Below are 27,980 nucleotides of genomic sequence, written 5' to 3'. Positions count from 1 at the left end.
TAAGGGGCCATATATATATACAAAGTAATTACCTACATTTCATTATACAAGGTTATTTTTAAAGATTTTTACCAAAATATTAAATCTAAAATTTTTAAATGCCAAAAATCATTTATGAAAATTTTGGCAAATAATAATATAGGTTATTAAGTATAACCACTATATGTGCTGAACATGACTGGACTCAAACTGTTTCCTTTTATTTATTAAAGAAAAAATTTTAATATTTTAAAATATTTAGAAATTATTTTTATTTTATTTATTTTTTATAGATCATTTCCCAATTCAATTATTTAATTTGAAAAATTTTTAATTTTCATTCTAAAAAAATCTTAAATGAATTAAGGGCTATAATAGCTTTAAGAATTAAAATTGATAAGTTCATAAGTAATATAGTGTAGAAGAAATTTATAAATAGACGATAATTATTGCCTTTAGTTGAAATACTTCAAAGAATTGCCCCTTTTAATGAAATTTAAAAAAATTTATTTCTTTTAAAATTTCAAATCTCATAACCAAACTTATCAAATACAAAACAGTCCCATTTTTCTTTTAAAATTTAAAACTCTGTCAAATCCTGATGGATTATTACTCAAAATATTAACTGAAACCCATACAATATTGCATATATAAATCACAAATTATGCATCTTATACAATAACCATATATGTACATATATAAAATTGAACATACATTCATAATTATAACGATTATATTTTCTATATTAAATTATAAAAAAATTAATTTAATTCATCCTCAATTATACATTTTAGTCTACTTATAAAATTATAAAATTTTCAACATAAAATTTTCTTATTTCATATATGAAAAATAAAATTACTAAATTATAAAGTTGAAAATTAAATTTAGTTTGAAAAAAGTATATAAAAAAAACCAAACTTTCCTGTATATGAAATTCAATATACAAAAAAATTATGTGGTAAGAGTATACATGGTATGTATGGTATGTTTCACCAACCGAAAAGAAATTTAAGCTTTTTATATAAAATTTTATGTACTTGAAGTTGAAAATAAAAAAATCTTAGCAACAGATTCGTTACTAAATATTTACGAAAAATATAAATCAGAAAAACTCTTTAATAAATTACTCCTACACAAGATTTACTTTGCATATATGCAATGTACGTGTGTATGTACATACATATTATACATATGTATAGGAAATTTAGAAATATTTTTGATATTAAAATAAATTATTTTAGGTAAACAGCAAAATTATTAGATGAAAATTGATTTGGCGTATGTGCCAAAATTTTGACTTTGACAAAATCATTTTGAATTCATAACTCTTCCTTAAAAATGCAGAGATCGTTAATTACCATCCTGTTTTTATGTTTGCAAACCAGAAAAATCCCACTTATAATAGTTCAGGTGTCTTCCCAAAAAAAAGGAACTAAATCAAGCATGCGACATATATCTAACTGAATCCACCATTGTCTGGTCGCGCCGCATGTCAAACCATTTCTTTATGCAAATTGTTATTGGTTTGCGTATTAAATAGCATTGTGTAGCAATAGCTTGAACGTACTCACAGAAAATCGTTTTTAGTAAGAGTCGTTTCATGTCTCGCGAGTTGATCCGATATCCATAGTTTCCACAATCCCGGACCGATTTAGTAGACGTCTATGTTTTCAACGCCCTTAAGCGCGACTCTCTGTGAAAATGCTAATACCTCTACATGATATCACGTTTATTGCGATGATTTCCGTCTCAAAGACATGTTGCAGTGGTGCATAGGGTATAGATTCCTCCCTAACCCTATTATTCAGCTTAGATCCATCTATGTAGAAGTGGATAGAGTACCCCTCCTATATTCTGCCTTCATATCTTCAAATTTGCCTGGTTGGAATCGGAGTGCCAAGGTTTTTTCGTGAATGAAAACACAGTTTACGTTAATCTAATGATGTCCTTAGCTCAACAATACAAAATTTTACGTACAAGAAAAATCTATTTTAGCCGGCGGAATAGTATAATATCAGATTCATTGATTATTAGTATTTTAATACTCTCGTAATTTATTTTTAAATTTTAATCAGAATAAATCAAATCTCTAATATTTCTTACAAATGACAGGATCCAGTACATTCTATTGAATGCAAAATTTTAAGAAATTAAACTCAATTACTAGGTTTCCATTTAAAAAATAATCACTAGTTTTCTTAATAATAAATAATTTCTATTAACAGTTCCATTTTTTCTATTTATTTTACGATATTATATTTATTTTAATGACACAAACAAACAAATAAAAAAATGTATTAAAGAGTGGTTGGAAAATAATTTACACAAACATCACCATTAATTTCGAAAAAAAAAACTAATTCAGTTGTGGAAAGAGAACTCCCAACAACTGAAGTTTTATTTGTACTTCATAATTTAATAAATGTCACAAAACAAAATACACATTGTATAACACATATTGCTATTTAGTAAATAAATATTTATGTATCTTTATACGCACTTGATATAATAAATTAGAAACCTAACTGTATTTATAAAATATTCTCTCTATTGAATCTCAAGCGACAGAATCAATTATTCTAATAAAAATTTTGTAAAGCTACCAGCTACCATAACAAAAATTTCGTATTTTATAAAATTCGGTTATACTTTATCAACACTATGTCGAATATTACCGTAACTAAATTATTCGAAAATACATATATATACAACAAGCAATGTATACAATATATTTTTCATAAGATCCCATTGTAGGTACAATATCTTTGTCCCTTTTATTCCTTTCCTCTTCCTCAATCTCTGCCTTCAAAGTCGTACACAATTTTGGTTTTTTTTTGGTTTTCTTTTTTTTTAATAAAATATATAAACTTTCTAAAAATTTTTGATTTATTTTTCATTTTTAAGTTCATGTATGTATATATATATATTGTAAAAATAATATTGCATATACACGTATATCACTTATTACCTATATACATATATGTAAATACAATGAGTAAAAAAAGTTACATTGAAAAATATATTATAAAAACTCTTTAATAAAATAAACTCACATCCTTCATTTTGGTTTCTCTATAAAAAAAAAGTAAAAAATCTACAGAAATATTATCCTTGTGAAATAAATTTTACAACATAACTAATGTGGTATACAATATTTTTCTATAAAGCACTGAGAAACTTCAAGAAAGAATCTATAAGAGTATATTCTCCATTTTTATTATTTTCTATTATAAAAATATAAAAATATATAAATTCTATATGATTGGTATACTTGAATCTTATACAATAAAGCCTAAATATATGCAATATTTACTTTTTTAGCATTTTTCCAGAAAAATTAGAAATAAAATGCTTATTAGTTTAACTCTGTCCATCCGTCTGTTCTCCGGTCCATCCATGAACACATTTACAAAACTTCCGCACCTTTGATAATAGAAAGCTGAAGAAAAGAAAATTGTTACGTATCTTCCACCCCCTCTCTATAAGAACTACCACCCCCTCCTTAACGATACCACAAGCACTTTGCAAATTTTGTGAACAAAAAAAAGTTTCGGCTGATTGCTACCGTAGCACAGCATAATTGAATATTAAAACAGTTTTTTTTCAAATTTTTTTCTAGACCGTATGTTTTAGTGATCTGAAAATATTGCAGCTTTCACACACTCATAAATAGTTCATTCCGTTAAAAGAAAATTTTTCTCCACCTCCTGTTACTCTTAAATTCTGGGCTCACGAAATTTTTAAAATTTAAATTTTCGGAACCTTATATAACCGAAATTGCAAGTTTTTCCAAATTACTATAAATGCAGAAAATGTCATTCGATCAAAAAATATAATTTTTTCTGTTAACTCACGCAATTTACCCTTAAATTCGAGCTTTATATTACCGCGTACTTCAATTACATATACATATTTTTTTTTAAACGTCCTAAGTGTATGCGATATTTGAAATATTTTGGAATATGAATGAAGGAGATAAATAATGCAATAGTTTGTAGGTGTATAAAGAAGGCAATTTTTGTAATTACATAATAGAAATGCTTTTTCTTGAGTGGCGCTATTTTCAATGAATTAAGTTAATACTCACTCCAGCCCTCAAAAACAGTAGTTCTATTGTATAATAACAAAACTTTCCTTTTGTCATTATAAGCTATATACACAATGTTAATGTCCAGATTGTTTTTGAAAGCAGAATTTTTTATCTTGTTGGAGAGAAAAGTGCTACTTTAAAAACCATTGATTTGGCCCAACTTTATTTATAACACTTACCAACTTTATTATAAAAAAAACTTACAAATACAACTGATATTTATAACTATTATTCTAACTAGCAATATAAATTCTAAAATGCCCTATAATTTACTAAAAAAAATATGAACTAATAATAACTCTACTCTTAATTTAAAGTAGAAAGCAAAAATCCTCAACATTTTAAAGTGTTTTGTAGGTTAAGAAAATTTATTAAATGCCAAGAGTAGATTTTCAATTCCTAACAAAATTAAAAATGAAAGAAATTGCTAGAAATTAGACTTTAATTATACAAAAATTGGGGTATTTATTTAGAAAACAAAATATTAAAAACTTTAAAAATTTTAAAGAGAAAATAAATAAAATTTTTTGTTTTTGTTTTCTCTACTTAAATACTCTAAAGTGAATGTACAAATATGGAGAGAAAGAGAATAAAATTTTTTCTTTAATACTTTCATGTTGTTAACAAGAGACGACGTATTGCTTTTCTTTTACTTTAAAATTTATTTGTTCGTTTTCCTGTTCTTCTTTTTATAACATTTTTCTTTTAAAATATAAGAAAAAAATATCCTTTTAATAATCCTTTTCTCTTCTTCTGTATTATAAGATTTTTTCTGCTTTTTTTTACAATATTTATTTTGTGTACATAAGTAATAAAATCTTTTTTTAAACAAGCTAAAGTCAATTTTGATGAATTCTCCAGAGGAAACAAACACCACCTACAGTTTCTTGTTTTTTTTTTTTTTACATTTGTCACAGCATGAAAAGTTGTTGTTCTTCTCTCATATATATAATAACCAATCAACTGACAGCCCTTCAAAATATATATCGAATCCTTAACTAATACCGAATAAAAAAAATAAAATAATGTAAGAAAAAGGAAATTTTTTTTTTAAACTAATTCCAATTTATAAGGATATTTAAATATTATATATGTATACTAGTATATTATATAGGTACTTGTATTATATTGCAATGGAATACTTTATAAATGTTATACGCTATGACTAAACCTATTTTAATGTCACACTTGTTTGTATATATTTGGATGTATATTGTGTGTGTAGAGTTTTGTATAATCAAATTAATAGCATTCTTTTATTGTCACAAACATAATGTTATAAATTTAATTTATATGTACACAGTGTCCACAAAATTTGATTGTATGACTAATATTTTATATTTCCGATCTGTTGACATGATATTCCTGCCAAACATTTGATATCAAAATGAATATCAAATAATCTGCGTACCGTATGTCAAACATAAAAAAAGTGAGAAATGTGAAGGGAGTAAATAAAGGCTAATAGAAATGTAGTTGGAAATCTTTACAAAGTTTCAATTTTACACTTAAATACGCCGCAAACTAAGACCGTCTTTGACTTTAATGAAGATTTGTTTAAAAGAAAAATTAATCGGACTTAAAATGAGTTCACCGTGTTGAGTTTACCGCTAACTGAACATATCCCTCACAACACTACCGAATTGCAGGGCAGCAAAATGTAAAAAAAAGGTTCCAGGAAGCGATAACAAGAACGAAAAATGCAATATCCCGCATATTTTTTTCTTCATCTAATCTATCCTTCTATCACCCTACTTCAGGAGTACAATTGTGTCTTTCGGACACTGTGTAGTTCTATTTAAGTTTTTAAATATATTTCATTTCATTAAGAAAGTGATTTCTGCGAAAATTTTTTCAGAACTTTATTGTTCTCTTTTACGTCATCCCCCAACTTTACTTCGCATTAAATTCATTTTAACACAATCTATCCGATATTAAATATTATAAACTGAGCTATAATATAAACAAACTCACATATTCTCTACATATAAATTAATAAAAATAAAATTTATTGTTTTTTTTTAAGGTGGAAATTGAAGGTTTAACTGGTGATATACGATTTAATGAAGATGGCCGTCGTCAAAATTACACATTGCATATTGTTGAAATGACCGTTAATAGTGCTATGGTTAAAGTTGCTGAATGGACTGATGAAGTTGGTTTAATACCAGTATCAGCAAAATATGTTCGTTTACGTCCAAATGTTGAAATTGAACGTAATAAAACTTATATTGTAACAAGTTTAATTGAGGAACCATATTTAATGTTAAAAATTGGTCATGAACATGAAGAAGGTAACAATCGATATGAAGGTTATTGTAAAGATTTAGCAGATTTACTGGCTAAACACATTGGAATTAATTGTAAGGAAAATTAGAAAATTTTTTATTATAAATTATTATAATTTTTATATACATATACACATACATATACAAACTAACATAAAATATAAATTTTATTTTTTTTTTTTACATTTCTTGTTTTGAATATTTTTTTATTATTTCCTTGCTATTTTATTGTGTTATACAAGTCTATAAATATTATATACAAGTAATAATGTGGACGAAATATAAAAATTGAATTTTAGCAACATAAATTACATATTTTAATACTTCTGAAAACATACAAACTTACAAAATATAAGTACAACATAGTGGCAATTTTGTATATAAAATCGAATTTTGCATTGTGTGTGTGTGTATTAAGGACATTTTTACAATTTATTTTGTGTTTTTTTTTTCTTTTATTTGTCGAAAATTAAATGGGTATATAAAATTAATTTGAATCGGAAGGAAATTTATATATTTCTTAATGTTCTTCAAATATGGTTTTCCATTTCAATTTATTTAATATTAAAAATAACAAAATAAAAAAAAAACAAAACAAAAGGGTCATTTAAGGTAAAATTCAATTTTTGAAAACTTAGCATGACTTTTAGCAAAAGATCAAAATAACGGAAGACAAAAATTATATTAAGAATTAAATTAGGAAACTTACTATAAATATGGAAAAAATTGTAAATATGCAATTTGGATCTTGTGGAGAAACACCATGTTTCTATTAATTTCTTTAAATTATTAAAGCATTTCTCATATTTGAATATTGATTTATAAAATATTCGCAAATGTGATTCTTTTCACAGAAGATTATTGAAACTGATTCGAAAATAAATATTTTGAAAGACTAAAATTTATTCGACAATCGTAGGGTTCTATAGCCACTCCCCTATGTTTATGCAATTTTAATCTGAAACATTTTATTATTAACAAAATTTGTTCTACATAAAATTCTCACTGGGAATTACTCCAAATATTTAACTTAATCGTTTCAAATTCTCATTATCATTAAACAAATTCATAGCGTACTATAAACTTCATCAACCTTTGTTTAAAGTTTTTGAAAATATATGCAATATACCAGTTCATCTTAGTAAATATTTCTTGGAAAATGCATAAATTCCACATTATTACAATAAAAGACACTATGATTCTATATAAAAATATTGAATTAATTATGCTATAAAATTAAAATATTATAAAAAAATTTTATATTGTAGACGAAATCAGAGAAGTTCAAGATAAAACCTATGGAGCCGAAAATCCAGATGTACCAGGCGGATGGGATGGTATGGTTGGAGAACTTGTTAGAAGGGTAGGTATAATCATACACTAAAATAATAATGTAAGAAACAATTTCGTAAAAAAAGATTTGAGTGTGAAAGAATGTTAATTTTTGCGTATCACTGCAGTGCACGTCTTTTATTTATTACATCTGAATTTAATAATGAAAATATTCAGAACATTGACCTTAATTAAACTTGACCAAATGCAGTGAATCAACCCCAATGCTACAATTACGCAACTCTCATGGCATATCAAAGATTATAGTGCCCTTTCTATGGACTTCATCTTGTTGAAAGACACCCAGGATCTTTTGTCACACTGAAGTTTTGGCTCTCCCTGAAGCCATCTGCAACATTCCATTAGGACGCAGTGCTATCCACGTCATTGTTTCACAATGCCCGCACAATCGCTTTGTGTGACATCATATTGACCAATTTTTGCAAAGCGGTGTTCGTTAATTTCCGCGCTTGGTATGGGTGTTGATTGCATTGTCGAGTATAATCTCTTGTAGTGCCATCATTCTGAGGTAGTGGTGAATCACCTTGTACATCGTTTTCAAAAGAGAAAGATTTGTGGGTCTGAACAATCTCATATTGAATATTAGACCTGAACCATGAAAAACTTAAATTCATAACAACGTCCTTACAATCTAAAAGAAATAATAAATCATTCTTCAAATTGAATATGTATAATAGAGCCGTCCCTGTTCAAACCAATTCCGTACACGCACACATGGACAAATACCCACAAATTTTTAAGTTATTAACCTAATTAGGTTGGTAATTGCTGCCATGTTATTAATTAAGCAATTTTTTTTTTTTCATTTTTATTAATTTTGTCGCACATTCTCTCCTTTTTTTCCTTACATCACGTCTTTTTCCTTTTATTAATATTTTCCTTTAATATAAATAAATATTTTATTACATTTACCAATTTTTATATAAACATACTCACATTTTATACAATTTTTTTTTTTGTAAATTTTCTTTTCTAAAGGAAGCAGATATAGCAATTGCTGCAATGACAATAACGAAACAAAGAGAACGTGTAATTGACTTTAGTAAACCGTTTATGTCGTTAGGAATATCAATTATGATTAAAAAGCCTATTAAACAAACACCTGGAGTTTTCAGTTTTATGAATCCCTTATCACAAGAAATTTGGGTAAGTATATAATGTGTGTGTTTGTATATAATTATTAATGTAAGAATATAATAATAAATAAATTCTATTTTTATGAGAATTTCCTCGCCAACTCAGTCCTCATGTACTATGTATATTTTCGCCCGGATATTATACAAAGAACCAATTTATCATTTTTTATGTGAAAATTTCTGTACATAAAAATTTTTATAAAAGAAAACAAAAATTAAAATATATGTACTAAAAATTGTAACGAAATATTGTTGTAAAAATACCAAAAAGACTAAAAGAAAAAATCAACTTGAACAAAAAGTTTATATCCATTTTAGTTACCTACCATATATTATCAAATTTTTGTTCCTCCCCCTTAATTCTGATCAATTTTAACATTTTGCCTTAATAAATTTTTAATGTGCAACAGTTACTTTTATTCATTATTCGCACACAACATTTACTAGCACATTTAATAAGTTTATAAAAAAAATTTTATATATTTATTTTTAATATTAAGTCGGAATTGATTATACATACGCCATGTACACATGTACATGGGATGAATGTAGTAGATTATTCCAGAAAAGAGAACAATACATATCAATTTCAGAATATTAAATTAGAATTATGTGGAGCTATTTTTGTTTAGCCGAATTTCGCTATTAGTTCTTCTTATTATTACCCCTTATCGCCCGGATCCCCCGAAGGAAAGTATATGTAATTATGTGTCATTATAATCTGATTCAAAATATGTAGATCAGCCTATAATATGTTCGTGAAGATGAAGAAAGTTAGAGACTTGAAACAAATACGACATGCAGATCAAAATGGAGTGTAAGAAATACAGGCTCACAGGGGCTACCCGCACAAATGCCCACTTTGTCAAAAACTCACCGTCTATAGCATGATCAAATGAGATGCTGTTGAAAAAAATACATTTGACGACCTTGTAATTTTTGTCCAGTAGCATGTGTTGAAGACTACCTCCTAAACTTTAGTTGCAGAAGAACCCTGAACTTTAGCATTTTATTTAGAAAAATTTTTTCAAATATTAAGAACGGGCGGATATTTTGAACTTCAACAGCCCCACAATTAAATATTTTTGCGTATTTTTATTAAATTTTTAAAATTTATCCCCATTTTTTCCAGTTTTCCCAGGTCGAGTAGAAGACCGCATTTAATTACTCTGAAACATGCTTAAAATTAACAGAACAAATGATACTTTTTTACATTTTTCAAATTATCTTTTATTTACAAATATCCTTAGAAATTCTCCTACTCGTGAACTGTAGCATTGAATTCCAATTAATAATAGGTCCAATTAGTATTAGCTCTGAATTAAAACTTTTGATTCCTAATATTTTAATGTTAACAATTTATATTCCGCCCTTATTCAATAATTCTTCCCATACAAAATATTTTCCATTCAATTTATTAATTTATTTTATTATAATTTTTGTACCCTATAATAGATTTATTAAGAAAAACTTGTAAAATATATTTTTTAAACAATAAAACAAAAAAAAATTAATTAAACCTTTAGAGAATTTCCAGAAAATTGTCATAATCCTCCTGACATGCCTATAGTGCCTTTTAATTTCAATAACCATTCATATTTTTTTTATTTTGATTTATTAAATGGGGCTAGAATCTGAGACTTTTAATTATTATACTCGTTTCTCTTTCTGTTTTTTTATATTATGAAAATAAATTCAAATTTCATAAAAAAAAACTATAAAAAAAGCATAAAATTTTTTAAACTACAAAACTTATTGCCATTCATTCAAGTTTTTTTTTTACAATGGGTAGAGAATAAGGAAGAAGAATTGTGAAGGATTCTGTAACTGATTAACTATAAAATTGATACATCAAAAAAAGAAATGGAAAAAAATGAAAAAAGGGAAAGTAAAACAAGCATAATACCCCTGCCCCTCTCCCATCCACTGTTACCCCTTCCACCAAAAATAAAAAGGAAAGATCAGATAAGCGGGCACAATTATTATTCGCAGAGGAAAAGTTTTCTTTGATTTTCATTTTTTTTTTTGTATTTCTTTCATTTTATTTATTCATAAATATTTTCTTCTAAAATTCATTCTGCTTTTTTTTTAAGTTCATTTCAACCACCTAAAAATTTCACTCTTCTCCATATCATAAAGCGGGAGCGGGAGCTTCAGCATGCTCTCTCATTCTCATCGTACATTATATTTTTTTTTATTACTGTTGCTTGCCTTTTACTTTTATACTTTTGTTTTGCTTTTTTCTCTCTTTTTCTCTTTTTCTTGTTTTTTTTTTTGGTTTTGTTATCAACTTTATATGCCAATATTACCATCAAAAGCTCTCAATTTAAGGACTTGTGATGAATTACAGTTTTTTGTTTTTGTTCTTGTTGTTACTATATTTGTTTTGTTTTGCTTCTCTTACTGCTGTTTCTGCTACTTCTGCTGCTGCTCCTGCTCTGCTGGTTTTTTTTTACTATCTCTTTTTGCTTTTGTATGTATTCAAGCACTTTCCGAGAGACTTGATGATGAAAGAATGAATGGGATAACATCATCATCATTATCTGTGTATTATCATCATCTTCATCATCATCATAAACGCTTCAATTGAAGAGTTGAATTTTATTTTACAGGACTGAAAAATGAAAAAAAAAAAAATAAGAAAAAGAAGAAAAATTGAAATAAAATCCGGGATCCCTTCATTTTAAACGAATAAATTTTACCTCACTTTAAAATGCTATTTTTTTGTTGTTGTTGTTGTCTTCTTCTGTTTTATTATTTGTCTTCTTCTTTTCTACTTAGTTTTGTTGTTATTTTTGAATGAATTAAATTTTATGTCCCATCATCGCGGCATTTTACAGTAAATTTAAATCTAATTTTTAATGGAAATTTTTTATTATTTTTCGTTTTTCTTTTTTTTTAACTGATATCGATAGTAAACATTGATTTTCGTTCCTCTTTTTCATTTTTTATGGGAAAAGATAATTTGATACAAAAAAAGAGGAAGAGAAGAAGAGAAAAAATTGTTTTATTTTCTAATAAAATTTAAGGATTTCACAAAATGTATTTTTAATTGTTTTGTATATTTGTCACTCTCATGTTATACGAATATGAAGAATTTTTTTTTTAAATTACAGATTTTTTATTTAAATTTGAAATTGTTCAAATTAAATTGTCTATCACTTCACTTTTATACGGTGTTTTAAAAATCTTGCTTTGATAAATCTTCATATTCATACATTTTTTCACATTTCAACATCGTCGGCTCTGGAACTGTAATTGAGGTAATTGATTTTGCCCTATGAAACACCACGATCCCTGTTTCCAATTACTTAATTCGATTCAAGTTGACTATTAATGCCAACCAAGCTAAAAGACCGATGAGACGGTAGTCCAACTACAATAGTAAATTAATCAGATTTGAACACTTACCAAAAGTCTACTTACCGCGACACGTACTGTTCATAACATAAACACTTCCAGCTTGATTAAGACTTGATCAAGAACGGTTATCATTCTTTTAAATCAGATATACTTAATTTTAATATTTTCCATTACTGTTTGCATTATTTTGTCAGTCTTTTCTTTTTGTTATATAATGTAGTAAAACTCCCTCGATTGCCGACCAAAATTGCGCATCGATCAAGTGATATTTTTCGATTTTAAATCTTAGAAAAAATTCCCAAAGAAATGCTTTTAAAGTTTTACGTAACCGTAATAGTATTCTTTCCAAAAATATACCTAACATTTTTGAACCGGCCGAATAACGTAATTTGAAAATTCCGCCAAACCAACAATCGAGACTTTGCAACCCAAGCCATCACATCTGGATCAAATGACGTCAAAACCATAGAAAAAATCAACCAGGACTCAAAATTTTTTTTTTAATTATCATTCAAATAAAATTTAATAACATTTCTTTCCGAATTAAAGTACAATTAATCAGTTTTAAAACTTTATGTATGAAGCAAAAAGTAAAAAAAACATAAGTCATCAATTTATTCAACCGATGATAAAAACCTTATGTGTTTTAATAAAGACACGAACTGTGCTTTTGTTTCCAATTGATTTAAAAAGTACTAAAAATTTAATTATACAAAATCATTCATTCTTATCACTCAAGCCATCAAGTAAACTGCTCATGATTTATAAAATATTTCTGAAAATTTTTCATTTATTCAAATAATATGAAACGTTTTCAATAATTGAAATCATTAATTATTTGCGTGTAGTTGAATTGGCGAAAAGAAATAGCACGCATATTTTCATTTATGATTTCAGTTATTCGACAATTTAAAAATTAATTATCCAAAAAGAACACAAAATATACAGTTAACATTCAATAAATCTTAAAAATATTTTTTAATCAGAATTTTAAAAATGAAATTTTTATAATATTCAATATAGCATCTTCCACATTACTACATTTAAATTAATTTATAATCATTTAGCATAATTATACGAAATATTTCAATTATGATTTATTAAGAGATATTTGTATAATATTGTGAACGCTTTTCAAATATTAATTATTACGATACATGCGAAATTTCATGAGATGTATCTGAATTCAAATTTTGTATAAAGGCGCCATTTCAAGAACACGATTGACAATGGTATTACAAAAAAATAAACACTGATAATAAGAAGCCATTTAACACAGTGCAATAAGAAAGAATGAATGATTAAAGTTGAAAACAGAAGAAGAGCGATTTTCCACGACGTATTGTCAAATTTCATATAAACACATATATTTAAATGGGACTGCCCAAAATCAAGCGAAATTGCCTCTGCGAATTTAACCATCGGCGGCAAAATAGCCTAATTTCCTAGTTTACTGACGATTCTTCACTCAGCATTTTGCCTTTCCGCTGTTGTTCTGAGTTAAAAATTTAAAATTGTCCACCGTTGCCGTTCACTGCTTCGCCAAATCGAGTCCGAGCTTAACTCTTTATGAACATCAAAATCGTTTTTATATCAAAAATATGCTGATGCAAATTAAATAAAATTTAGGAATTTTAGATAAAATTTAATTTAACATTTACTCAATTTATTTCCGTATTTAAAATCTCCTTAAATATTGTGCATGTTATTTCATTGCCATAAAGAGTAATAAACACACAAATACCAAATTTATTACACATACTCTGATTGTTTGGTCAGTTTATGTTCCTCCATATTTATTAATGTGCTGTGACAGATTTGCGTATTTTTTTCTAATTTATTTATTCTACACATTTTCATACATTTTTCTACATACACGTGTGCAAATGCCATATAAAGCGGTCAATAAATTATTTTTGTTCTCCGTAAATAATATTTATTTTTAGAAAAGAAATTTCTCTGCTTTCAAACTTATGAAATCAAGCTTTTCGACATTATTATTACTCAAAGGATATAAGAAGGTTTTTTTTTGCATTCAATTCCCATAAATCAAATAATTCCTTTCTTCCTTTTTATAGATTTTTTTTATAATAATTTTAGTTAAATACTCCCAAATACAAAATACAATCAAGAGTAAATTATTTTGTTACGTAGAACACGTGTACATGTGAAACGATTCGTCTATTCTATTCCTATAGAGTATTATAAATTTTCCACTCCATTTGTAGCTATAAAAACTAATGGCTGGAGATTATACAAAACCATAAGTTGTAGTTTCACCTGTTTTACATATGTCTGAATGTATGTCTGTGCAACGTATATTTTTTCACTCTCGCCTCCCTAGATGAAAGGCTCTGTTAATCATGTCTCTCAATTTAGGGCATTCTCCTCATTTACTGTTAATATTTGGGTATAAATCATTATACATCTTAATATATTCTTCCCGTTCGGATCGACACATAGCGCTCTGATGATCTTCATATATTCTTATATACATATGCAATCTTGATTTCATAGAGATAGCGTCGAGTTATTGATCAATTTAGGTATGTCTCTCTATGTCCCTCTATTTCAAAAATTACCACTCATATTTTAAAACAACAGTTGTACAGTTTTTTTTTAGATATAAAATTTTAATTGGGTTAAATATTTTGCAGCTGCAGGTTACACTTAACGTCTCACCATTTCTTACACATTTGAGATTACCAGAATATATCTCTGTCGATGCAAAACTATCTTTCGGGCTATAATGAACTGCACAGAATATACTCAGTCCTCTCAAGCTCCTCAATGAAATATATAAACAGGCTCAAAGTTTTAATTAGTGCAAATAATATCCAATATTCCAGTAGTGTTGACTCTTCTGAAACAACTCATGAAACCATTAATTTATACGGGTATCACATAGAGTTGTCACAGTCTCTCTTTCGTATACACCCGTGTTTTAAAAAAAAAAAGATAATTCTCGATCGCAAAATATAGAGTAAAAAGGACATTTATTTTATTTAAAATAAAATCCTTTTTTCTCTACTTTTATTTCTCTATAACTGCTAAAATTCCTTAAAATTTTTTTTATTAATTTTTTTTTTAACTCGTTATAATTTTACCTCTTTTATACTCTCAATATCTTAAATGCTATAGAGTGACAAAAAAAATAAAAAAAAAAATTCAAGAAAATTAAATGACCCTTTTTTTTTGGATCGTTCTCATCCCAGCAATAAAATTATCACTCTACTGAACAGAAATAATGAAAATCAACATTAAATCATTTGCGGAATATACGATACATATTAAAGCACAGTCCAGCAGTTTCCGGTCTTGGTTATTATATTGTCTGCATTTTTTTCTTTTGTTTATTTTTTATCTTCACTTTTCTTGTGTTGTTTTCCCATTTTACTTTAATTTTTATTATACAATATAGAGTCTTAAAATAACAAATACTCTTTATTTTATGTACATAAACACATACATATTGAATGAAGTGCAAAACATAATCCTTGTTCTTCTTCTCTGTGCTCAATCTTTATAGATATATATAACACAATGTTATATAAGTATATTATATAACAGTGGAAAAAAAATGTCCTTTTAGTCCTTGTATAGAGGACAATCATCATGTAGAATAGTTTTTGTTTTTTATATATTATTCGTTATCATTTTTGTTTCTGACATTGTCGTTGTCATCATCATATCCACCATTATCATTATCATTATCACCGTCATCATCAATATCAACCATATTAGATACGAACACTAACCATCACCAACCATCGTCCCTGTGTATATTGTAGTATGTACAGTTATTCTCCGATCCTTTTATATATACATATATATTTTTTGCGAGACCATAATTTCTGTTTTGGGAATTTAAGTAAATTGTTCTATCTTTCTATATACTCTTCATGTTATTTCAGCATTCATTCATATTACGAACGACACACAAATCTATCTATTCATTATATGTATGTTATGTAAACTCGTATAAATATTCTTCACGACTAATTTTATACCTTTTATGCTCAGTGACCTAAAAATTGAGTTGCTTTTATGTATCGTTAGAAAATAATTTCACACCCTAACAAATTGTACCCTTATAATCTCAGCGAAAATCAAAAAAAAAAAAAATTAAAAAAAAAAGAAAAAAAATTTTAGAATAGAATAAGACTTGGAACAAATTTTAAAATTATTTCTTGTTTTTTGTTATTTTTTTGAGTAAAAATTTTGAATACATTAATGTATGACTTTCTCCGTATCCCTCTAACTCTAACATGAATGTGATTGAATTTATTTATTTATTTTTGTTATTGCTTTTTTATAAAATAGCACCTAACATCAGAGTTTATTATAAAACAAAACAAGTTAAAAATTTTATTCAATCTCCTAGCCTACATTTTACATTCTCTCTCTCCCTATCTCTTCCTGACTCTCATTCTATACATGGGGTTAATGTATAAAGTAATTGTATGTTTTTACGATTTAGAAGGAACGAGATGGCATTATTAACATTAGAATATTTTGAATGCCCTAAAAAATTTGTATGTCAAATTTATATTGAATAAAGAACAAAACAAAAAAAAATTAATTTTACATTTTAAAGTTACAATATTCAATTTTTTGTTAAATTACTCTTTATACAAACGCACATTTATGCACATTAAGTATGTATGTATGTACACGTACATCTATTAAAAGTATTTGTGCATTAAATTTAAAGTAGGCATTCAATTTAATTTTCGAAATCAAAGTAGATAACGCATTAGTAAATATTAAACCAAACTTTTCAAGTTTTTAATTTATTTTTAGTTTTTTTTTTTTTTTTATATAAAAACGATAATTGAAATTAATTCCCTTAGATACACTAACAAATAATTATTAAGGATTATTATTTGTGGATATTGAGTCCAATGTTAATTTTTATAAAAAAAAGTATGTATTTTTTATATAGGTATTATGAATTTCATGTTCACTTTTGGGACTATCACTAACTTAAGACACTGCACAGGGAACACGAAAAAGTGAAAATTTTTTAACATGGCACACGAAAAGGGTGCAAATTTCTAATTCCAAACGGGTATATTTTATATTAAATGACTAATTTTAGTAATTTATATCAAGCTACTCTATTTCGGAATGCGGGGTACGAAGCACGTAATTTTTATTAATCGTATAACAAAATAGTTCAGTCTCTGTTTCATACGCACCCGTGTTTCAAATTCTCTGTCGTAAAACGAGATATCAAAAAAACCAAAAATGAGATGCCGGTCGTCTCGAATTACCTGTTAAATTTCTCACCAAATAATTTCAACATCTACTGGTGCAGGCATTTTTTTTATGAACGTAAAAAAGGCTGTTTTGTGGTTTCTTTAATGATGTCAATTATACAGGAGTTGAAATGTGACTCGATTACTCATGAACCAATGTAAAACATTAGAAAAAATTGAGCATGACCGTAATTGCTGCAACCCAAATTTTTCAACCATGACTTTTTAATAAATTTAAATTTGTTCTAGTTTCCATATTTACTTAATATTTATGTAGGAATTTTGAACATTTCTCAAAATCTCGATTTAGTATTAGTAATTGTTCTTTGGGAGAGCCATACGAACGAGCGAATAAAACGAATATTGTGTTTAAAAGACACAATAATGAATTTTCCAAAATCATTTATTAACTTTTATACAAAACAAGGTACCAGATACTCTAGAGAAAACAGGAATTCACAATTTCATATAATTTTCCTTTTGTTCTCTTGTAGTATTTTGTTTTTTATTTAATTATTCTTATTTTATTTTACTTTTTTTTATATTATATAACATTTAATTGAAAATTACTGCTATTTGAAGAGGATTAAATGTAACTGTAATTTTATTTTTATTATTCATTCTGTATACAACTTAAATACACATACATACATATGCATATATATATATATATACATTTATATATTTATTTAATTAAATATTCTTTTATTCTTATATTGAATAACTGTTATTAGTTTTTGTTATTATCGTTATTATTATTGTATTGATTAAGCATTTCATTTTAGTGTTGTGTCTTTCATTGAAAATTATTTACAAAATTACATACATACATACATACATATTAACTAACTATTAAGTATAATTATAATGTGTATTTTAATATTAATTAACATTCAACTGAACAGAAAATTCTATAATTATCTATACAAATTGCGTTTTGCCTATATGATTAAATAATAGAAAATTTTTATTTTCATATTATTATACAAATTCATATAAATTAAAGATATTGGGATTTATAATAAAAAAAATATAAATATATATACATATAATGTACAAACATAAAATTTTTATGTTCATTCTATTAAATTTTTATTTAATGAAGAAATTTTGAAAGAATTAAGGACTGTGGCATTAAATTGATAATAAGGAAGACTTGTAGTGTTGAATACATATATATAAAAAATCGCCATTAATTTTAAATTCGAATTTTGAGTTAGATATGCAACAAAGTTGCGCTTGTCAAATCTAGCCACAATTTATACCTAAATGAGAGCAAAAATTTAACCTTTTTATTAAATGCATACTTAAAGAAGTGACAATTCTTAAATAACGGTATATTCTCTTTTTTAGGTTAGTGTCATATTCTCTTACATCGGAGTGAGCATAGTATTATTTTTTGTCTCCAGGTTTTCACCATATGAATGGAGAGAAATTCAATATTCAGGTAAGTTGAAATAAATTATGCATTATATTTGATCATGTATTTTGAGGCAACTATGTTAAAAAAAAAACTTTTTAAAAATAATTAAATTTTACTAAAAACTAATTTACAGTTTTCAATAATTTAAACAACTTAAAGCAATTATGGTAAACTTCGATATGAGAAAAATAAACATCAAAATCAAATAATAAATAATTCATTATAAAATGAAAGAAAAAAAAGGACGCAAAATTAGAACGAAAAATGTTTAAAAATTCTCAATGAAAGAAAATTTCTTCTCGAAACAGCGAAATTAAACGATTATGTGCGACAGAGGAACGACAAAGAAACGAATTTTAAGGCTTAAAAAAGTTCTTTTCTACTTCAACTGAACTCAAACTAATGACAAACCGATTTCATAGCGGACTTTCTATCAAATGAACAACGGAAATACGAAGACATTCTCGGTAATTTATTTTAAAAACTCGTATAAATACGGAATAGCGAAATTCCTAATGAAAGTATCGAAGAATTTAGCAAAAATAAAATTTAACTACATCACTAGTTAGACTACATTACATTTAGAGCCTGAATCAAATTAAGTCGTAAGATTTCAAAAGAAATTGCAGCTCTAAATGTACAAGACATGCAAAATTAATAAAATCTACACTCATATTGAAGTTTTTCATTTTTAAAATCTAAAAAGTGTGCACGTTTACTTAATTACTACACGTTTTAATTTTTAATTCCTTGCTTCCTGTCTACAAGTATGCAATTGTTATAAAAATCATATTTCCTATAATTTTATATTAAAAAACCATGAACTAAATGTGGAAACACACTTTAAATACGTTTATTAGAAAAACAAAAGAAAAATCATATAAAACCCAATATACCTGCTGCTGGTACACCGTATGTTCATTCAACCATCATAATAATTTTAAAATTTTACATTTCCACAAAATTACAAGCCTCTTTTTTTTTCAAAATATCAAAATAAATAATATTTATTAAATTATTTAATGTAAAAACTCCAACATAATAGCGATGATATAACGAAGTTAATGCAATGTTAAATAAAAATGAAAATTATTTGTGAATATTTTTATTTAAACGGTGAATAGCATATGATTTTAAATATCCTGGTATCCGGACACAATAATATTTTCTCCATATATAAATTTTGCAAACTTAAATAACGCGCCATTTTTATTTTTATATTAATTAAAAGTCAAATGGAATATCAGTGTATGTACGTACGTGTAGCCCAAAGAATCGAACGTATCCTCCACATTATATGATATTCTGCCATTCTTTGCATATATTAAACTCATTCACATGTATATATATATAATATAAATAAAGATTTTGTATAAATATTTATAAAAAGTTTTGTATTTGTGCCTCTGAATTCAGCCACATTTTGCTATTGTACAAATACTTTAAAACCGGAAAATTTCAAATATTTTCAATTTTTTTTTTTACTATATAAATTGCGTACAATAAAATTTTAATGTACATACAAACATACATATATTATGCAGAATGCAATATTCATTATAATTTTTAGTATTTACATACATACGCATATATTATGTACACAAGTTATGAATAGAATGTTGTTAATTTGCTGCCCAATATACCAAACTTATATACGATTGGTCAAATTTATAACAATTCTCGTGACATATATGTAACGTTTTTGAATATATTTAATTAGCTCTCTTACATATACATATATATATATATATATGTATAATGAAAATGAATGAAAATTATATTATATAACATGAAGAGTAAATAATAAACTTTATTTCCTTGCCATATTCAGATTTTTTTTGTTCTGGAAATAAATTTCCTCATAACATCACGATCAAACAATTCGTTTTTCCTTTCTGTTAATTTTCTCTTCGTTTTCTGTTTTTGTTTTTTGTTGAAAAAGTGGAAAAAAGTTGTGTTCTTCGTTTTTTTGTTTTGTTTGTTGTTCTTATTTTATTTTTAAAATTATCCTGCCAGCACTTTGTAATTTAAACATTAATTTGTTGTATATGCTTTTCATATGGTTTTTTTTTTTTTGATTTTTATTTTTCCTTGAATACATTTTTGCTGCCATATTTCTTTATGGTTATAAATTTTTACTATACAATACCGGATGCAATCATCAACATATTTGTGCCGATACTCAATTGAATATCAAAATAAAATAAAATTTCAAACAAACAAATATTTTCTTTTCATGTACAAGTGCGTATATGTTGAACAGGGTTGGCCCTATCCTATTTTTAAAGTTATTTAAAAATGCTACTTTTCTTTCCAAAAATTCTTTAATTTGCTCTTACTATTTTCTTTGTCTGCCATCTAAATGGTAAACGAATGCTCAAATTTAAGAATTTATCGATTTGTTTTCTTGCCTGATTTGGAAATTTTGGACTTGAATTAGGTCAATTTGAAGAACTTTTGTAAAGGTTCTGGATTTTCAATTGACTTTTATATTTGATACGGAAATATGTCGCATGAAGTCTACCCTACAGAAGAATTGTTATACTTTTCTTCCTTTATTGCCAAATGTTTTACTACTTTCACGCGACATAAAGATTTTCTAAATTTGCAACAATGCTAATTTTTTACTTGAGGCGACAGCCTTACTGTAAGCCCATATAATATTCACCATTATTTGTACTCATACCCAAACGCATACGTATATACACAAATAATATATACGAGTCAGGAAATTTATGTACACACATATGTGTGTGTGTAAATTATGACGAAAATTTTCATATACGACGCGTACATATTGTACGTATAAAATAAAATAAATTTTTTCTATCTCCGTTTGCTGTTAACATTGTTCACTTGTACAGCTAAGCTCATATCTATGCGAAACAAAATATTGTACAATTTTTGTCATTTGGTTTTTTTTGCCTCTCTTTTTGTTGTCAATTTACTTTCATAATTTTTTCCTATATTTTTTTTCTTTTATATTTTTATATTTTATAGAAGTTGAAACACATCATGATATACCACCGCCACCACCGCCCACCTCAAATCAAGCAACAATAATACAAAAAGTTGCTGTTAATGAATTCAGTATTTTGAATTCATTTTGGTTTGCTTTAGCTGCATTTATGCAACAAGGATGCGATATATCACCACGATCAATATCCGGTCGTATTGTTGGTTCCGTCTGGTGGTTTTTTACGCTTATATTAATATCATCATATACAGCTAATTTAGCAGCATTCCTTACGGTTGAAAGAATGGTAACACCAATCAATTCACCCGAAGATTTAGCAAGGCAAACGGAAGTTCAATATGGTACACTATTGCATGGATCTACATGGGATTTTTTTAGGGTAAATATATATGTACATATAAATATTTTTGTATATATAAGTATAAAAAAAAAGTACAGCTAGTTTTGAATTGTAAACATTTTTATTTTAAAAATGAAAAACATAAACTAAAATAAACTGAGATGAAAATTTTAATATTTATTTTTGAATATTTTTATAAAACCATAATTTTTATGAAAATATTTGGAATACAAAACAAATGTCTGTCTGTAAATTTGAAAATCTTGGCATGGTGGGAATTTTGACATTTTATTTAAATAAAATGGCTGACATTTTTGTAAAATATTTTGAATATTTTTCAATATTTGAATGTGTTTTTAGTTCAAAATCAAGAATTTATATAAAATCTGAAAAATTTTTAATATTTGTGCATATTATGAAGCAAATCGTGTATGACTTTAGTTCTAATTTAGAAATCAAACATTGTTCGTAAAATTTGTTTGATTTGATTAATGTTTGGTTTAAAGACATTTTGTTTGATTGAAAAATTAATTGTCAAGTTTCTCTTACAAACAAAATCCATGTACAACATTTTTATATCCAAGTCTCATTATCAATAATATTTTGGATAAAAATCTTATAAAATGACAAAGTAGAATTACATTCGATTAAAACGTACTGTGTTCCTATGAATGCAACAAAACAATTTAAACTAAGTATATTCTATAGTAGTTTACACCCTAAAAAATTTTCAATTTTTAATTAATAAATCAAAATTCATTTTTTCTCTTTATTAATTATCCTATTACTACAGAGATCAACAATGGAATTACATACGAAAATGTGGGAATATATGAATTCAAGACCTCATTTATTTGTTAAAACTTATGATGAAGGTATACGAAGAGTAAGAACATCAAAAGGAAAATATGCTTTATTAGTCGAATCACCGAAAAATGAATATGTGAATGCTAGAGAACCTTGTGATACAATGAAAGTTGGCCGAAATTTAGACACAAAAGGATTTGGTGTAGCGACACCTATCGGTTCACCATTGAAGTAAGTATAAAGAATTCATATTACAAACGAACAAACACAAATATAAAGGTATACAACCATAGTAAACGTACGTAGTAACAATCTAAGTAATCGTATTAAATGTTTTACGTATGAAAAGGAAAAATTCATTTATTTACTTTGTGGCGAATATACGAAAAAGAAATTTGAAGAGATTTAGAGGAAAAGCACTAAAAAGATAATACACTTTTCAAGGATTTGCAAACAAACAAGAATTTATTGTTAGTACACAAACAAGGTATACATACATATTACTCCATACAATATAACATTATGGAGACGTCAACTCTGTCAATATACTAAAACGAAAATAAAAATGTTAAATGTATAACATTATTACAAGCATATAGATGGTACTCTAAGATTTGAAAAAGCGGTTCGATATAAATTTAACAGTGATTCTTGGAACATAAAAATTCTTTATTTTGAACAAATATAAACCCCAAATAAATTAGATTGGTACAATACCGATTATTTTTCTGCGTTTGCGAATTCTTTTAATTACCTTTGGAACTTTCTTGTTCTGAACCAATGAGGAGACCTCAGTACCCCTTATAAGAGAAAAATAGGAGAAAAAAAATACTGGGGAGCTTTGTTCTTACGGCGGCTGGGTTGCGGTCTTCTGGGCCACACAGAGTGCTAGAATTAATCAGGAGGATGGGACTTAAGCGGGTGTTATACGGCATATCCCGCACTCAAAAGGGAGGCACAATGGATCCTTATACGCGGTTGCGATGCACTGCTACCCCCATTATACAAATCTAAAATCCACGTTTTGAAATAAAGGAATCCTTGATTATGGTGCAGTACCATTATAGCTACTATTAAATAAGCGCAATACTGCAAATGCAGTTTAAAAGTTAATATGTTCATTAGTTCTATTCAACAATGCCTTATAGTTCTTCCAATAGTAATAGTTCTAGGCTAAACATTTTTTAATTCAAATCAATGCTCATTCTAGTTGATCCTTTATAATGTTGTACTCACGAGTTAAAAATTTTAACACGTTTATACTTCAACGCTTTTATGTTATAACCACATCAATACAAAGAGGCATTTATCTTCATGTTGCCTTCATAAACACATATCAAGTACAAATACTGCATAACATAGAATGTAACAGAGATGCAAATAAATTGTTTTCACAATATAGACACGTCTTGTTATTTTATGCATTACAAGACACAACACTTTGTACAATACTTCATGGTACATTACTTTTCTATTCATCTAAACACAACTATGCGGAAACTTGAATGTTTTTTTTTTAAATGCAAACCATAGATTGTTATAGGAAAATGTTCTCAGTTAACTCAACAAATTTTTTCTAATATTTTTCTTTTTAATTTATTTTTCGATTTTTTTTTTTTTTGTAGAAATGTTATAAATCTTGCTGTTCTTGATTTAAAAGAAGATGGGAAACTAGATAAACTAAAAGCAAAATGGTGGTACGATAAAGCTGAATGTGTTCAAGGTGAAAATCAAGAGACATCACATAGTGAATTATCGCTTAGTAATGTTGCTGGTATATTTTATATATTGATTGGAGGCCTATTAATTGCTGTTCTAGTTGCAATTATTGAATTCTGTTTTCGAAGTAAATCATCATCATCATCGTCATCATCATCAACATCTTATCAAAATCGTAATTCACTGCCAGATGGTGTCCATTCAAAAGCAAAATTAACTATACAAAGTAGTAGAGAATTTGATAATGGACGAGTAGGTGTAAGTTTTTAAATGTAATTCTTCAATAATATTACATTTTTATTATATAAATTCTCATATATTGTTTAATAAAATTAAAATTAAAAAATATTTTTGTTTTTTTTAATATTTTAAGTATTATCCATCAGCACAAATGAATCCACCTACTGAAACTGAAACATTACATATGAATACACATGGTCAAGTTTGACGTGAACATGCGCAAGAGTCGAGACTATGACGTACTCCTTGCGCACCAACAATACGCCGAATAATGGCAAATAGTCGACAAGAAACCGAAAAAATGCTTAGTAATGAAGCACTAGTAGTTGGTCATCAAAATAATACATTAACAAGAAATACAAGTTTAGTAAATTATGGTAACACTTAAAATATTATTATATAGAAAAAATAGTATTAAAACATTAAAATAAATATAAAAATATATTTATACGTATATATACAAATAGCTATATATATATATAAATTTGTTTAAAATTAAAATATCTATAATAACAAATTTATATATACAAATATACATACATAAATATATATATATATATATAAACGGAATGAAATCTAATCCTAAAACACCTATTAAGTAAATTTAACTATTTATACATATACATATATATATAATACATACATACATATAGATTAATGCTAAGAGTAATAGGAAACTAAACTATAAAATAAAAATATAAATTATATAACAGAAATCAAAATAAAAAAAAACCAAAAAAAAAAAAATAATCAACAGTAAATAAGGAAGAAGAAAAAGGATATAGGACAAAACAAAATTTAGCCAAAAAAAAAAAAAATAATGTTAAAGCCAAAATCAAACATTAAATTTAGGACAAAACAAAAAAAAATTGAAAAAAAATAGGAATTAATGCTTATGGAAATGAAAATTACAGTTATGTTTTTTATACTGAATAATTTTTAATTTTATTAAAATTAAAACACGAACGTAATAATAAAACGGAATAGTGTTAAACATTGCCTACATTTAGGCGCTTTGAAAATTTTTTTTTCTGAATTCGTGCCAAAAATGAACACACTAAACATTTTCTTATTTATATTTTTTAAAATTTTTAAAAATAAATAAAAATTTTATAATTATAATAAATGATAATTATTTTGATGCACTTTCAAATTTTATTAATTTATTTTTTATTAATTTCTCATTATTAAATTAAATTACGAAAAATTCTAAAATGAAATTGTCAAACTGCCATTTTGAAAATAATTTTATACAATAACAAAATATTATAAATGCCAAAAAGAAGATGTCAATTTATTTTTTAAACTGTCATTTTTGTGTGACGAGAAGCATTTAAAGCAAAAAGTTTCACTTCATACAACAACTGAGTTCAATTTCGTTTCATACTTACATGTAGAAAACTAATTTTAATTTATTTTAAAATGCAAAACTAAAATTACTGAAAAGCAACGGCAATAATAATTTGTCTATATTATATAATTTATATTACGGTAGGTTCGTCACCTACCTAGTAAACTCAATGACGTAAGAAACTGATTCATGGTTATCTACTCTCAGGAGCGAAGTAGGATTAAAAAAAATATATATATATTCAAAATAATTTACTACATATAAGAGTTTTTCACAACCTTAATAATTATATTAAAAGAAGTAAATTAAAATACAGTGAACCCGGCTTTCGGGAGTTGCCCTCCCATTATGTTCGCAAAGAATTATTCACTTTTCTGTAAGTTTATTTTAGTTAAGCGAATTCGTTTGAATGAACTTTCAATTCAGATATCCGAATAAACTTTTGATTCACATAAATAAAATTTCGTTATAGCGTTCAAAATAATATGAGAATATTAATAATAATTTTGTGATTTCTAACCAAAGCCAATTGAACATTCTGGCACTTATGAGTGGTTGAATGTATTTGACAACAATAATAAAGAAAAAAATTAAAACAATATCAACCATTTTAGAAGGCATTGCCAATTTTTAATTTTTAAACGTGATGCATACAGAAAATTCTCTTTTTTTAATACGCTTTAATTGCAATACATTATTAAATCAAACATGTTTGTTCGAACATGAATATCAAACTTTTTGTCGCATATAAATAATTATACAGAAATTTCAATTCATTTCATCAAATAACATGAGAGTGTGTCATTATATAATCAAATTCTATACCTATACCTATTTAGTACATTAAAAAATATTTTCCTCATATTTATCCCACGTATTTTATTATTATACATTATATAAAAGAAAAATACTGAAATCAAAACAAAAAAAAAACACAAATTTCACTTCCATTTTAATTTTAAAACAAAAAAAAATTAAAAGCCAAAACTATAACGCCTCTGACAGACATGCAAGTTTTAGTTTTGCAACTATACAGTTTGATTGCAAATTAATTGCGTGCACATGTTTGTAAAAAATTGCAATCAGTTTTAAAAAAAATTACAAACTGTTTGATTGCTTATTTCATACAATTGCATGTGTGCACGCTTGAATACGAGCCTACAGAATACAAATAAGTAATCAAACAGTTGCAAAACTAAAAACTCCATGTCTGCTTGAGCCCTAAACATCCGAAAAAATTAATAAAAAAAATAACAAAAAATATTTAAAAAAAAATTTTTTTATAAAAATAAATTTCAAGAAATCAGGAATTCCAACACTGTGACTGTAGATAAAATAAAAAAACATTTAAAATATAGGTAAAACTCATATAATAAAAAAATATATTTTAAAAATTAAAACTAAAATAAATAAAATAATTAAAACATTTAGCATTAAAAGCAAAAAAAAAAATTACTAAATAATTAAATCAAATTTAATTTATTTTTTCAAAAAAAAACATAACAAAAAAAAGGAAAACAACTTAGAAGTCAAACAACAAAAATTATAATAAATTTAAATAATAAATAAAAAATAATAATAAAAACATAAAAAATTTCATTTTGATTTATAATTATTACATAAGAATATTATAAATATAAATTTATATAC

At 26.0% G+C, this 27,980-nt stretch overlaps 1 protein-coding gene across 2 annotated transcripts in view; it reads left to right on the top strand.

Moving 5' to 3' along the window:
• Window positions 1-27,619, top strand: part of LOC129614742 (glutamate receptor 1) — a 102,252-nt gene extending 74,633 nt beyond the window's left edge. Inside the window, exons 7-14 of one of the 2 annotated variants that reach the window (XM_055529591.1) lie at window positions 6,099-6,435; window positions 7,629-7,723; window positions 8,692-8,859; window positions 18,827-18,920; window positions 21,897-22,252; window positions 23,007-23,251; window positions 24,646-25,011; window positions 25,113-27,619. In XM_055529591.1, coding sequence (XP_055385566.1) covers window positions 6,099-6,435; window positions 7,629-7,723; window positions 8,692-8,859; window positions 18,827-18,920; window positions 21,897-22,252; window positions 23,007-23,251; window positions 24,646-25,009 — 1,659 coding nt within the window. In that variant the 3' untranslated portion in view covers window positions 25,010-25,011; window positions 25,113-27,619. The remainder of the gene's footprint in view (window positions 1-6,098; window positions 6,436-7,628; window positions 7,724-8,691; window positions 8,860-18,826; window positions 18,921-21,896; window positions 22,253-23,006; window positions 23,252-24,645; window positions 25,012-25,112) is intronic. The other variant, XM_055529590.1, reaches the window with a different exon arrangement.
• Window positions 27,620-27,980: the final 361 nt, after the last annotated feature.

This window comes from Condylostylus longicornis, unplaced genomic scaffold, assembly GCF_029603195.1.
Source record: "Condylostylus longicornis isolate FDR11 unplaced genomic scaffold, ASM2960319v2 ptg000119l, whole genome shotgun sequence".
Classification (NCBI taxonomy): Eukaryota; Metazoa; Arthropoda; class Insecta; order Diptera; family Dolichopodidae; genus Condylostylus; species Condylostylus longicornis.
The sequence above is the reverse complement of the archived record's forward strand: the minus strand, read 5'-3'. Positions and strand labels throughout refer to the sequence as shown.